General features: G+C 53.6%; 3 protein-coding genes across 3 annotated transcripts in view; 1 reads left to right on the top strand and 2 right to left on the bottom strand.

The window, feature by feature from the left end:
- Positions 1-727: 727 nt before the first annotated feature.
- Positions 728-5,652, bottom strand: QBC33DRAFT_622894 (uncharacterized protein; the record flags this gene model as incomplete). The annotated part of the gene is made up of 10 exons (XM_060432861.1): positions 5,175-5,652; positions 5,047-5,084; positions 4,548-4,653; positions 4,296-4,457; positions 4,116-4,161; positions 3,837-3,978; positions 3,795-3,799; positions 3,578-3,724; positions 1,927-3,523; positions 728-1,854 (listed from the first exon to the last, which is right to left on the bottom strand). The coding sequence occupies exons 1-10, from the start codon at positions 5,360-5,362 to the stop codon at positions 728-730; spliced, it is 3,558 nt and encodes a 1,185-aa protein (XP_060279688.1). The 5' UTR covers positions 5,363-5,652.
- A 759-nt stretch (positions 5,653-6,411) lies between these two features.
- QBC33DRAFT_549802 (uncharacterized protein) lies at positions 6,412-8,823 on the bottom strand. Its single transcript, XM_060428997.1, has 4 exons — positions 8,159-8,823; positions 8,062-8,098; positions 7,912-7,979; positions 6,412-7,840 (listed from the first exon to the last, which is right to left on the bottom strand). The coding sequence occupies exons 1-4, from the start codon at positions 8,324-8,326 to the stop codon at positions 6,839-6,841; spliced, it is 1,275 nt and encodes a 424-aa protein (XP_060279687.1). The 5' UTR covers positions 8,327-8,823; the 3' UTR covers positions 6,412-6,838.
- A 1,977-nt stretch (positions 8,824-10,800) lies between these two features.
- Positions 10,801-12,005, top strand: part of QBC33DRAFT_245535 (major facilitator superfamily domain-containing protein) — a 2,204-nt gene continuing 999 nt past the window's right edge. The window contains exons 1-2 of the mRNA XM_060422946.1: positions 10,801-11,274; positions 11,365-11,936. Coding sequence (XP_060279686.1) covers positions 10,984-11,274; positions 11,365-11,936 — 863 coding nt within the window. The 5' untranslated portion in view covers positions 10,801-10,983. The remainder of the gene's footprint in view (positions 11,275-11,364; positions 11,937-12,005) is intronic.

Genomic DNA, 12,005 nt, shown 5'->3' with positions numbered 1-12,005 from the left:
GCTGGTTGACGATAATAATTACGTAATATCAGTAACGGTGACAAAAGCAGGAAAAAGGTAAAAAAAGAAAGGCAAAAAAGGAAGGTCCTGGCAGGAATCGAACCTGCGTCGCTTGGATCAGAGCCAAGAGTGATAACCCCTACACTACAGGACCCTTGCTGGTCTGCTTGATACAAAAGCATCCTAAAACTACTTAATTATAAGCCAACTGTAAAATCTCTCCACAATTAACGGTCACCTAGCTCACAATCCCCGTCCTTACTTTCCGAGATTTTCCCGCAGCTGGACCACCAATAATTTCGATTCTCCTTCCTCGACTTCTTTTCTACACTATTATCAACGCGGCGGGGTGAAGGACCATGTCCTGCCCAAGGCACCCTCACCGCCTTCCTCCGTCCAAACCCTCCAAGCGCCTGCCCTGAGTTGTCTTCTCGTGCGCTGTGTCCATATACTCTGTGTCGAATGGCCTTGTCGTCGGTGGAGCTTTGACCTACCTACCAATGCCAGTATAACTTCTCTCCCGTCTCTGCGTCAGTTTAAAATGGGGGAAAGGAAGAGGAAGGAAAGCGTAAATCAGGGGAATGTCTCTTGGACGAAGGCCTAGTCTCTGCTTGGAAAGGCGCCGAGACAAATAACTAATGTACACGCTGAGACGAAAGAAAACTGTGCGTAACAACAGCAGTAGGTATGTATGCCTCGTTAATACCACACATGCAACCCTGTCGCATCATGCAACGCGCGAAGTGAAACCACCACCTTCAAACTTCTCCATCCCACGCGGCGCTGTCCCTCGTCGGTAAAAGAGGTATCTGCGCGGCGTGTCGGCAATAGCATCTCGGCTCTTGCCAAGAAGAAGGATGTCGGCAAATGAGTTGACCCGGAATACTGCGTCATCGCCTCGGATCTTTGGAAAGAACTCGAATTCATTCCCCTTCGAGTCGTGTCCAGTGACCTTGAATGCAAGCCTCTTCGCGATATCAGCATCAGTTGCACCTTCAGCGTAGGCCTCGGGATGCCTATCGGGTTCCTCGCAAGCTTCAATAGACACGTGAAGTTTGCCATCTCCTGCATCTAAGTCCGGTGGAATAAATATAAAACAATAGCAGATGGAAATCCGCTTAATGTATCCCTGGCCGTTCTTGTCTGCAACGTTGAACGCATATTTCTTCTCGAGGAAGTTACCTCGCTCTTTGTGCCAGTCAGTGACTTTCTTGAGCGGCCCGCCCCTGTTCTTGCGCGGCGGTTGGAAGAGTGCTTGTCGTAGTTGAAACGGGCTGGGGACTGCGAGGTCCTGGTCCTCAAGGCTGGCGTCGTCAATTCCGGTATTCTCTGCAGTGGTAACCGAGCCATCATCCAAGCCCATTAGCGGTGCCAGATACTTGAGATCTGACACGGGAAAGTCTGATACCGTCATCGCGCAATCCAGCTGTTCCAAATCACCGGATGATGCTTGCTGACTCAAAGCAGCAAGAAAGTCATTCTTTTGCTCGGATGCCAGCTCCACCACGTTTGTCAGAAGGGCCGGCATATCTGTTGGCAGGGCGACAAAGTCGCTCACCGTTGTGATCAGCTCTCGCGGCGGGGTGGAGGGCGTCGGTTCGTGGGTTGTGGTCGAGTCTATCGCTGCCCTCTCGTCCGGACAATGGCGCTTTGCGGGCTTGCCTCCGGGCTCGAGGCTGCTGTCACTGATAGTTGAATCTAATACCTCCTCCTTTCTCTTCTCAAATCCTGCTTCCCGTTGCTGAAGCTGCTCCTGACAAAAGAGCTTCGCGGCCTGGCATATGGTGTCGTAAGGGGGTTGTCGATTATTCGACCCTGGATCCCGAGGTTGTCCTGGACTCTTCCGTGGCGGTCCTGGCAAAGCATGTAGTAAGGCCATCAATCCTTTAATAAGCGACCCAGCGACTTGTTCCAACTTTCGTATACCGTCGTCCTCGGGAAACCCTTTACGGGCAAGCCAGATTCGTAGTCCTGGATCTAGGGTCTCTGCTGTCATCTTGGGACATCCGAGCCTCTCAAACCTTGACCGACGAAGGATGAACCCCAGAACGGTGCTCCCCTCAACAAAGTAGGGTGCGCTAGGGTTCTTCAAACCAGCCATCATCGTGGCAAACTTGATGGCTTCGGCCACTCTCCCGGCGTGGTACATATCGACAGACCAACTCTGCAATGGTAGTTCGGGACAGCGGATGTACAGTCGCTTGGCAGTGTTGCCGCCGCCAATGTAGAGGCGGTAAGTGAAACCACGAATGGTCAGCGTGTACCGTTGCTTGCACTCCTCAACAGCAAGGATATTGCTTTCCGCCCGTGGCCCGCATAAGAGAACAATGTTAAGCTGACTTGGGTCGAGTATGGCTCGGTGCCACTTGTGAATCACAGAGCTATCGGATGCCTGGGATGTCGAAAGGTCGGCAGGTGGAAGACCCGAGAAGAGCTCGAAGTCGAAAGTCCAAACGAGGACATTGGTGTCTTCAAGCCCGGATCCTTCTAGGGCCCATGGAAGCTTGACTGTTGGCTGGCTTGATTCATTGGGGTGAGGGTGGCCGATGTCCGTTTCTCTCGCAGTGATACCATAGTCGAGGACAAAACCGACAGGAGCAGAGAGATTGCCGCAAAACATCCTTGGGTCGAGGTACCGTGGCTCGCTCTGCGGCTCCTTGATAGGTGCCTCGAGAGATTCCTTGATGGCCGGGAACAAGTCGGGTCCAACTGCTTGTTGGAGAGCGTCCTCATAAGCCCCGCGTGTCCATGGTGTCTGAGGGCGAACACGAAGTCGTTCGTTTTGGGTCCTGGCACGATGTGATTGGCAGGCCTGAATTTGAGGGTCCTTTGAATTGCCCAGAGCACCAACATGCCTAAGCTTCTTAAGTTCGGAAGTCTTGGCGCTCTGCATCAACGGAGAGATCATGTTGAGTCCACACCCCAGGTTGGCGTGATCAGGTAACTCGTCAGGTAGTGCTAAACAACCGTGATGAGATTGAAAGGCACTGCAGAAGATGGCCTCAAGCATGTTGAAGCGTAGTTGCATCCAGTCATTCCAGTCCTGTGGCAGGGCTGACCAGAGCATGATGAAATTCGCCTGTCGATGTCCGTTGCCAACCCAAATGACAAAGTAGTGCAGAGAATTGCTCTTGTTCAGCAAAATAGACTGCGCGTGTTGGACAATAATGCGCCGCGGCCCCTTGTTGGTTTGACCGCTGTATGGACGGATATACTCGTCATTTCGATCGTCGGTGACATAGTCAAGGTACCCAATGTGTGTCGGCCATGGTTCATGTTGATTCAGGCGAATGGAGTCCAGCGCCTCGCGCGTGACTCTCTGGCCCTGCAAATCCTTGACCTCGGGCCGCATCAACCTGAGCAAGTCGTCGGCCACCAGGTCGACGCCACCATGTGCTTGTATCTCCTCTCGGTAGGGGAAAGAGCGAGACCCCGGAAGCTTTCCATCCACCACGGCCGTCAGGATGCGAATGGTGAGATCTTTCAAGTCGGGGAATGTTATCGGAGGTTGTTTATAGACAGACTGTGGAACATGTTAACAGGTTGAACAGTGAGGGCTGGTCGAGGCCCCGCTTACCACTCGAATATCCTCTGGAAGAGCTTGCCATTCGCCATCATCATGCTTGGCAGTAGGCCGGTCCTTCAAGGCGTGGCCGCAACGTCGGGTTTTCTGACGCGGCCGGCCGAGAGTCGGGCCGGCCCTTTGTTCCCATCTCACGGATATCTAGAAAATCTACAGGTTTATCCTCCCAGTTGCGTCTCCCACGCTCCAACTTCGCATCCATCCCACTCACCCTCACTTCCACACTCACCCTCACCCTCACCTTCACACTCACCCTCACTGCAACGCCTCTGCCGCACGTGCATGCCGTATACCCCTCCCGTGGGCTTCACCGACACGGACGAGGGCTTCACCGACACGGACGAGGGCTTCACCGACACGGACGACGCGGCCAGGCTCGTGGCGCTGCCCTGGACCTGGCGAAAAGGAACCTAGCAATCTATGTTGTCTGCAAGGGGGTGGGCCGGAACGAGCTACCCATCTATCCATAAACCCTTCCCACATACGCGATGCTAATTGTCGTATGCAGAAACAAAAGCTCAACTTGACTTACGATGACGGGAAGAATTTGGAAAACAGACGAATCACTGACTTGCAGCCTAGATTTGATGTTCTAGGATCTTGCCAGTCTCTTCCTAACCATCTCACTTGAGGATGATAGTTGTGATGCATGTGGCTTGACTTTTGCACTGGGTGTTTTTTTCATGGCCAATAAGGCATTAGTTAAAATAACTTGATCCTAGGTAGGACCTTCTTTAGCAGCTTAGCAGGTCTGGGATTGCTTATGAGTATACTGGCATAATCAATCAAAGCATTGGGAATTCTAGGGACTGCTATTGGGTGCTTATCAACAAGGTCCAAACAGGTGCCGCCCAAGCTGTGGATCTGGTCGTAGCTATTATAACTTGTCACGTTGAATGCTCAACAGTTAAACCACTAATAGGCAGTTGTAGAGAGGGCTGAGAACCAGATGACAACTACTCACTAGGGCACGGTCGGCATATCAACACTGGGAGGCCTAGGGCCAAGGCTTTCACAGTGGCTACTCGGCAGCTGATGGCAGGTCCCATCTACTTCCTCGCTTCTAGTTCCTTTTACTCCTTTCATCCAATAATCATCCAATAAAGAGCAACAGCAACAGGAGCAGCGATACACAATAAACAACGATTATCACGGCAATATTGATATTCATAGTCAAAATAGCATCAACAGCGACAACACTGGCGACAGTAGGCAGGTCTCCTAAAACATACCAGCGCCTGGAAAAAAAACCTGCCAGTCCCTGCGGTACGGTGTGAGAAACAACCCATGCGCGTTCTCAACAGAAAAGAGTCACAACTTCCCAACTACTGACGATCTTTTCTGTCTGCCCATAATATTCTCAACCTAAAACGTCGCCGTTCGAAGGGAGGTGAGGATGACGATCAGAGACGGGAGAAACACCGGGGGGAGGGGACGTGGAAAGGGAAAGGGGGGAAACCGACCTTGCATCTGACGCGACAGGCCACGAACGTGGGGATATCTAGATCGATCAGCAATGCAAGTCAGCACCTGGAAGAGGAAGTGATTGTCGAGTTTCCCCCCGGATCAGCCTCCATCAGCCCCCACTGACCTGCCAGTGCGGCTGAATGTCAGATTCCACAGCATTTCCACGTTGGCGTCGAGGAGCGGCCTCTTCCTTCTACCTAGAAGGTATTCAACAGGGTGTGAAACTGCACCAATCTTTTTTGGAGCTTTCGAGATGCACAAGCTGGGAGCGAGCGTGGGGGCCTTAATTGGGGGCAGCCCTCGTCCTTTCATTTGTTTCAGTATCGTTGGGCAAACGCATTGCTGCGTAGTAATCTGGCCAGGCAGAGACCCAAGGTCCTGCTGCCAACGGTACGAATGATCCTTCAGTGACCCTGTCCAACTTCCACATTCCTATTTGGACAGCGAATGTTTCGAGAGCCATCAAGTCAAGGGCCCAGATGTCATAGTGGTAATCCGGATGGGGCCTTGCCTGTGCGATGAGACGAGCTTTCTCCTGTCTTTTTTTCATTCTTCGTCTTGCCAATGTTCCATCTTGACGAGCTCTTAGCTGGTGAATGGGCATGTTTCGCAACAGGGATACATTATGTTGCTGGGCTAATACGACCTCGGATGCTACCGCATTCAGGGTGACAATTGATAGCCAGTCGGGGGTTTTTACACGCCACATCGGTACCGGGGTCGGAAAGATAGCGCCTGCATCCCCGTCGGGGGACTTTCTTGTTTGGTTTCTTGGCTTCAAGGGATGCTGGGAAGGGCGTGACAGCCGACTGGACGCCCCCTACGTCGCCAAGCAATTTACGCCATTCAAGCTTTGCTAGGCAACAATGCAACGTCGATGAAGGGGGACATCATGGAGATGAAGACAACATGGATAAGCTAGCAATATGATACGTACCTAAGCTTCAATCCAATCAGCGGAAAATGAGGTACCATCCCTGCACAACGAACTGCAATGGTTACAGGGGATGACTGGCGACCATGTGTGTCTAAGTGAGACGGCCGTTACTACGTGTGCGTAAATGGTCCAACCTCTCATAGGCTACCTGTTTTGTGACGCCCCCTTTTTTCATCTCGGTGCAGCTTCCCAAACTGTGCCTCGACCCTGCACTTGCAGCGAGGCTGGATCAGTCGTTCGCACTGTTCCGCTGTGTAGCACTGTTGTATGTATGTACTGTACATGTACGTATGGACGTGTGAAGACTCTCACCGAGCAGCCGACTCGGCTGCCACGCCTCGTGCCTGACCCTGGCCGGCATGATGATGATGATGGCGCAGTCGGGGAATAGGAAAACGGCCGACTAATTAGTGGGAACCGATATGGCACTTGTGCATTGAGCCATTATTATGGGATACTTATTTGTGTACAATACATCATCCCTAGCTCCTCGATCCTGCGTCAGGAGAAGAATCCAGTGGATACGAGGAAGCGCAGAAAGCCAGGACATCGAACGCCAAGATAGTATGAAAAGGAGATTCTGTGCAGAAGTCGTCAATTCATCGCCCGACTTGCACATTTAGATACACTTGCTTTTGAGCAGGTCTATTTGTACAGGTCTCATAGTATAAATAATATTCCATCATCTTCGTAATCCCGCAGGGAACCAGAAAAGGAGGCGCGCAGATCACTTTTTTTCTTTGGGTTTTTGTGCTCGGTATATGCGACTGAAATACATGCATGGCCGCGCCTTGCGTACCGTCTCGTCGGCCAGTGTTTCCTCGGGTATTTGACCGACTGTAGAATGGGAATCAAGGGGTGGACAAACGCTGCCCGTGCTGCTGGTGCTGGTCACCGCTTCGGGCCCAATCGCCGCGTTGATTTGCCTTGGAGTATTCGATGCTGTACTGCACCGTCTTCTGGATGCCCGTCCCGTTCTTGACCGGATTGCTGGGACCCTCGATGTCCTGCTCTATTGCAGAAGCATGTTGCTCTTGTTGCCGCTGATGTTGATGCTGCTGCTGATGCTGCTGCTGCTGGCTCTTGTCCTCGTGCAGGATGTATTCTTCGGAGCTCTGGTCTCCTTTGCGGATCGTGGTCAGGTTGATGCCCTCCTTGCCGTCAATGCGAGCCCACTCTGACGGCTCGCCCCTGTCCTGGCTGTGGCTGCTGAAGTATCCCTTGGCGGCGTAGCCCGAGGCCGGGCCGCTGTGGGGGTCGTAGCCGTAGCCGTACTTGTTGCGGCTGCTGCTCTTCGGCATGAGCTTGGGGAAAACCCTGACGATCAGCGGCCGGACCATGGGTAGACACGCGCAGACGATGGCCACGTTCATCTCGATCATGGTCCACATGGTGCTGCCGATATCAAACGTCGTGTCAGGAGACTTGGCGGCGATGTCGATCGTGGTCATGCGAAGGCACGAAGTGATGACGACAAACCCGCCGAGGGCGAAGACGAGGACCAGGGCAATCTTCTGGATGCGGGGGATCTGGAGCTGGTAGACAAGGGGCATCGGCATCAAGAGGATGAGGAGATCAGTGGCGACGCTGAAACCGGCGTTGGCATACCAGAAATGGGCGATGTTGATGCAGGTGCCCGGGATCAGCTTGTTGAACGCGCGAGAAATCGGGTTGCACTGGAATATGGTTGCCACAACCGAGGCAATCGCGTACATGGCGACACAGGCGGTCAGGATCCAGCATGCCCGCTTGAACCACTGCACACTGCCAAAGATGCGGCAATATAGCAACAAGATGGAGCACTTGGTAAGGTTGATCGACGTCTTGTAGGTGATTTGTGTGAGGTAGAAGTACTGAAGCGGCCCGTGTTAGTTGAAATCAACAATCGGAGGGGAGACGCCGTGGCAATGGCTATTTGGCTGACCTTCAGAGCACCGATCTTGTTCTCAGGGGTGAGGTTCGCGGCATGTTGACCGAAGCCGTATTGGCAAGCTATAAATCGATTCCGCGGTTAGGATCTGAATATGACTGGCCAAGGTCTCAAATTGGTCTGGAGAGCAGTCGAAAGACTTACATGCAATCATTAGACCGCTGGAAGCCAGTGTAAACCCCTGAGATGCTTGTTACTACTTGAGAGCCCACGCGTCTGGAAACAGAGCAAGAAGACTTGCCAGGGAAGCAATAATGCTGTAGTCATCAGAACCAAGTTTTCCTCCCTTGCGGAGTCGAGACCATATTCTCAGGCCGATGAGCAGCGGACAGATAATCGAGAAGACGACGATGGGGACGTAGATCATATGGGCCCTGGAGGGACCCTCCTGATTTGGAGCGATCGTCATGATAACAGTGATCGAGTATCAGATCTCACGTCGGCGATTGAAGGTCTATGCCCGACCCTAGTGCCTGCTCCAGGAACAGCAACGGTTTGCGGTGGTCCGAGAAGGAAGAGGAGGAGGTAAGCGGACTGGACCAGGGTCCTACCTGGCCTTTGTAAACAGAGGAAATGAGCGAGGCGGGCTAAGACCGGGGATATGGGGATGGCTCAAGTTGCGGAACAGCAACACGCCGGAGAAAGAAACGACAGCAACGGGTCGCGGGGAAAAGGTATATATCTCATAGCATGAGGGCATATGCGGGGGTGGGTGCGAGGTGCTGCGTCCACATCGATATCGTCCAGGTTGGCGGTGCTCACACCATCTGGGCAAATGCCTTCCAGGTTCCTCAGTTCGACGCAATATAGTGAGCCAAGTCAGGTACCCAGCGACTTGCCTGCTACCCTCATCCGTAAACCAGAAGCAGGGGAGACCTCGCGCAGCAGGGGGGGTGGGGGACGGGGGGTGGGCAGTCGGTCGAGAAGGAACAAAAGGGAAGGAGGGAAAATTAAGAAAAAAGAATAAGCAGAGACCAGGCTGCGTGGCTTGGGTTAGGCGGCCGAATGGTCAATCTATTCCAGCGCGAGAAGAGCGTTCCATGCGTTCTTAATGGCGGGCTAAGAGACCCAACAGCACCAACGCTAATCTGCAGCTGGGATCGGCAGGCCGATGTTGGTTCTCTCGGTCCCGCCCACATATTTGGAGATCAATGCAAAGTGCAAGCCCACTCGAAAGCCACTCACTGCTGCCAAGAGCCTTGATTACGTGACAACGTGACAAGATCGCACAAACGCAGTGTATATGCGTGAGGAGTGTGCAACAAAGGCATTGAGACAGCTTGGCGACCGCCTTCCAACAGCATGGCGAGAAACAGGGGTAGAGGGAAAATAAAAAGGCGAGCCGAAAAGCCGTTCGCGTTGTACACTCACGCTGTATACCCACTACGGAGTACAGACTTGCTTGTCCCCGATTTTCGAGATCGACATCGACACCAGGAAAAAGGAAAATAAGAAGAGCGAGAGGGGCCATCGTGCAAGTTACCCCACATCTTGACAACGACAAGCGGCCAAGGCTGGGAAAGTAATTGGTTCCAAAATTCCATCACATGAACGGGAAACCGAGTCAGAGCAGTTCTGATGGGTAGGTTCAGGCCGAGTCGAAGTTCGAAGCAAGCCGGGGATTGACCACATGTCGTCAGGTTTAACCTAGGAAAGCACTACTTGCACGATACACTAGCAGTGGGCTTGCACTAGCGTTACCGGATGCCAATTGCAGTTAAGTTGGGCACATCAATCTACGGGCCCCCTGATCAATGATCAGCAAACAAGCATGGTGGAGCGGAGTGGGCCGATCTGCCAACCTCAATCCAACCACGGCCACCCAAGCCAGTAAGGTACCCCAGAAAAGCCGCAAAGGTTATCTGGTATTACAAGTACAAGCGCGGTACGTTAGCCGTGTAGACTTGAATCCACCAAACATCAGGTTTAGCAGCATGCACTGAACTCTTTATGTTCTCCACACATGCTCATCTAGGAAGGAACCTGGCGACGGGAGGTATGTACCTGACCTCTAGGTGCCACCCTCACGGCCCCTGGACTTGTTCCGTACTGCGGTAAGCTGCAGCATTTCATGGGAACCCTGGTTGGCCTGACTCATGTAGAGAAACGTTGTACTGGAACTGGAGGATGGAAAGAATCCATGAAAAAACAAAATGAAAAACACCCATATTGCAAATACCGAACGACTGCCAACGCCACAGCCACTCACCAACCTGGTTGTTGCTTGCGATGATGGGTGCGAAACTGCTGCTTGCAACCCAATAAAACCCCGCTTCTAGCCAATGATGGCCTCAATTGATCCTTCGGCCAGGGTTCCATGCCGGGATGGTCCAACTAGAAATGTCCTCACCGATTCTCGGCCCGTCGCCGGCAGGGACCTGGGACGACCCCACGGCCTACAATACAACCCTACACCAACAGCCCGTCTCCGTTGCATCGGCCTTTTTCTCGTTGTTTTTTTTTTTTTCAACCCGCCGTTCATACTCGGTACGAACAACTCTGCAGACACTAACCAGTTTAATCTGTCGACCCCCATTTCGGGCACTACTTCCGAGGCACCTTGGCCAACCCCTGCTCGCCGTTCCGCCCCTTTTCCCACCCCTTCCTTCCCTTGTCTTCGTCCCCTTTGTCCCCCACCCTGGGTATGATTATGTTATCCTTACCTAGCCATGGTGCATGCGTCCTGTCAATATTTGCCATACAGATCCGTTTCAAGGATCAAACCGCCCTATCCCTTCAGGAAACAGCCCCGGCTGCAATACATTGAAATCGTGCAGCTACGTTCTGCTAGTGCTTCCCGCTGCTATAAGGACTGACGGTCGAGACTCCTTTATAGTGCTTCCATCACTCGTTCCATGGATCTGCAGCTTTCTCTTCCGATCTTCATCATTTCCCCAAGTGGTGTTCTTTCGTTGGTGTTCCTTCCCGGCTCCCATTCGTTCGAGAAGCAAGCTTGTGCTTGGATCACAAGCCCTCGGCCGCATATAGAGCCACCCTGTATTCGGTGGCGTCATCATCCGTGGGAGAAGAGAAGAATCCAGAGAGAGAGGAGAAGAGTGAGAAAATATGTCGGCTCTCGAGAAGACATCCGGCGAGCACGCCGTCACCACCACGGGTGTCCACGATGCCGAGTCCAACTCGGTCGACAAGGTTCCGAACTCGCCAACCGATCCGGACTTCATCGACCCTGCCGCCGAGAAACGGCTGCTGTGGAAACTGGATCTGACCATCTACCCGATCCTCTACATCGTCTACATGATGTCCTTCCTGGACCGGATCAACATCAGCAATGCCAGAATCCAGGGCCTGACGGGCGACCTGGAACTCACCGGCAACAGATTCAACATTGCCCTCTTCGTAAGCTCCTGAATCCGGCGCCCCTCCTTATCCCAAAGGCCAGGACGAACTCCCGCAGGCGGAATCGGTGGTTGCTGACAGTGTCTTTAGGTCTACTTCATCCCATACATCCTGCTCGAGGTACCCAGTAACATGCTCATCCGCAAGGTGCGACCGTCGTTGTACCTGGGCGGGCTGATGTTCTGCTGGGGCGTCGTCAACATGGCCATGGGCTTTGTCCACTCGTACGCCGCCCTGGTGGTCCTCCGCTTCTTCCTCGGCGCCTTCGAGGCCGGCGTGCTCCCCGGCATCATCTACCTCACCTCCATGTACTACAAGCGCCACGAGTTCCAGACCCGCATGAGCGTGCTCTTCAGCTCCACCCTCATCGGCGGCGCCTTCGGCGGCCTGCTGGCCTACGCCATCGCCCACCTTGGCGGTCGCGAGGGGTACGCCGCCTGGCGGTGGATCTTCATCATCGAGGGCGCCATCACCGCCTTCATCTCCTTCATCGCCGCCTTCCTGATCGTCGACTGGCCCGAGCAGTGCAGGTACCTCAGCGCCGAGGAGAAGGCCCTGCTCAAGCGCCGCCTGGCCGCCGACGGCTCCAAGTTGTGCCGCATGGACAAGCTCGACAGCCAAGCCACCAAGTTGATCTTCAGCGACTACAAGATCTGGCTCGGGTGAGTGATAATCACGGCGGGGGGGGGGGGGGGGGGGGGGGGGGGGGGGGGGGGGGGGGGGGGGGGGGG

The sequence above is a fragment of the Phialemonium atrogriseum genome, assembly GCF_030411735.1.
Source record: "Phialemonium atrogriseum strain 8032-3 unplaced genomic scaffold QBC33scaffold_31, whole genome shotgun sequence".
NCBI lineage: Eukaryota > Fungi > Ascomycota > Sordariomycetes > Cephalothecales > Cephalothecaceae > Phialemonium > Phialemonium atrogriseum.
The sequence above is the reverse complement of the archived record's forward strand: the minus strand, read 5'-3'. Positions and strand labels throughout refer to the sequence as shown.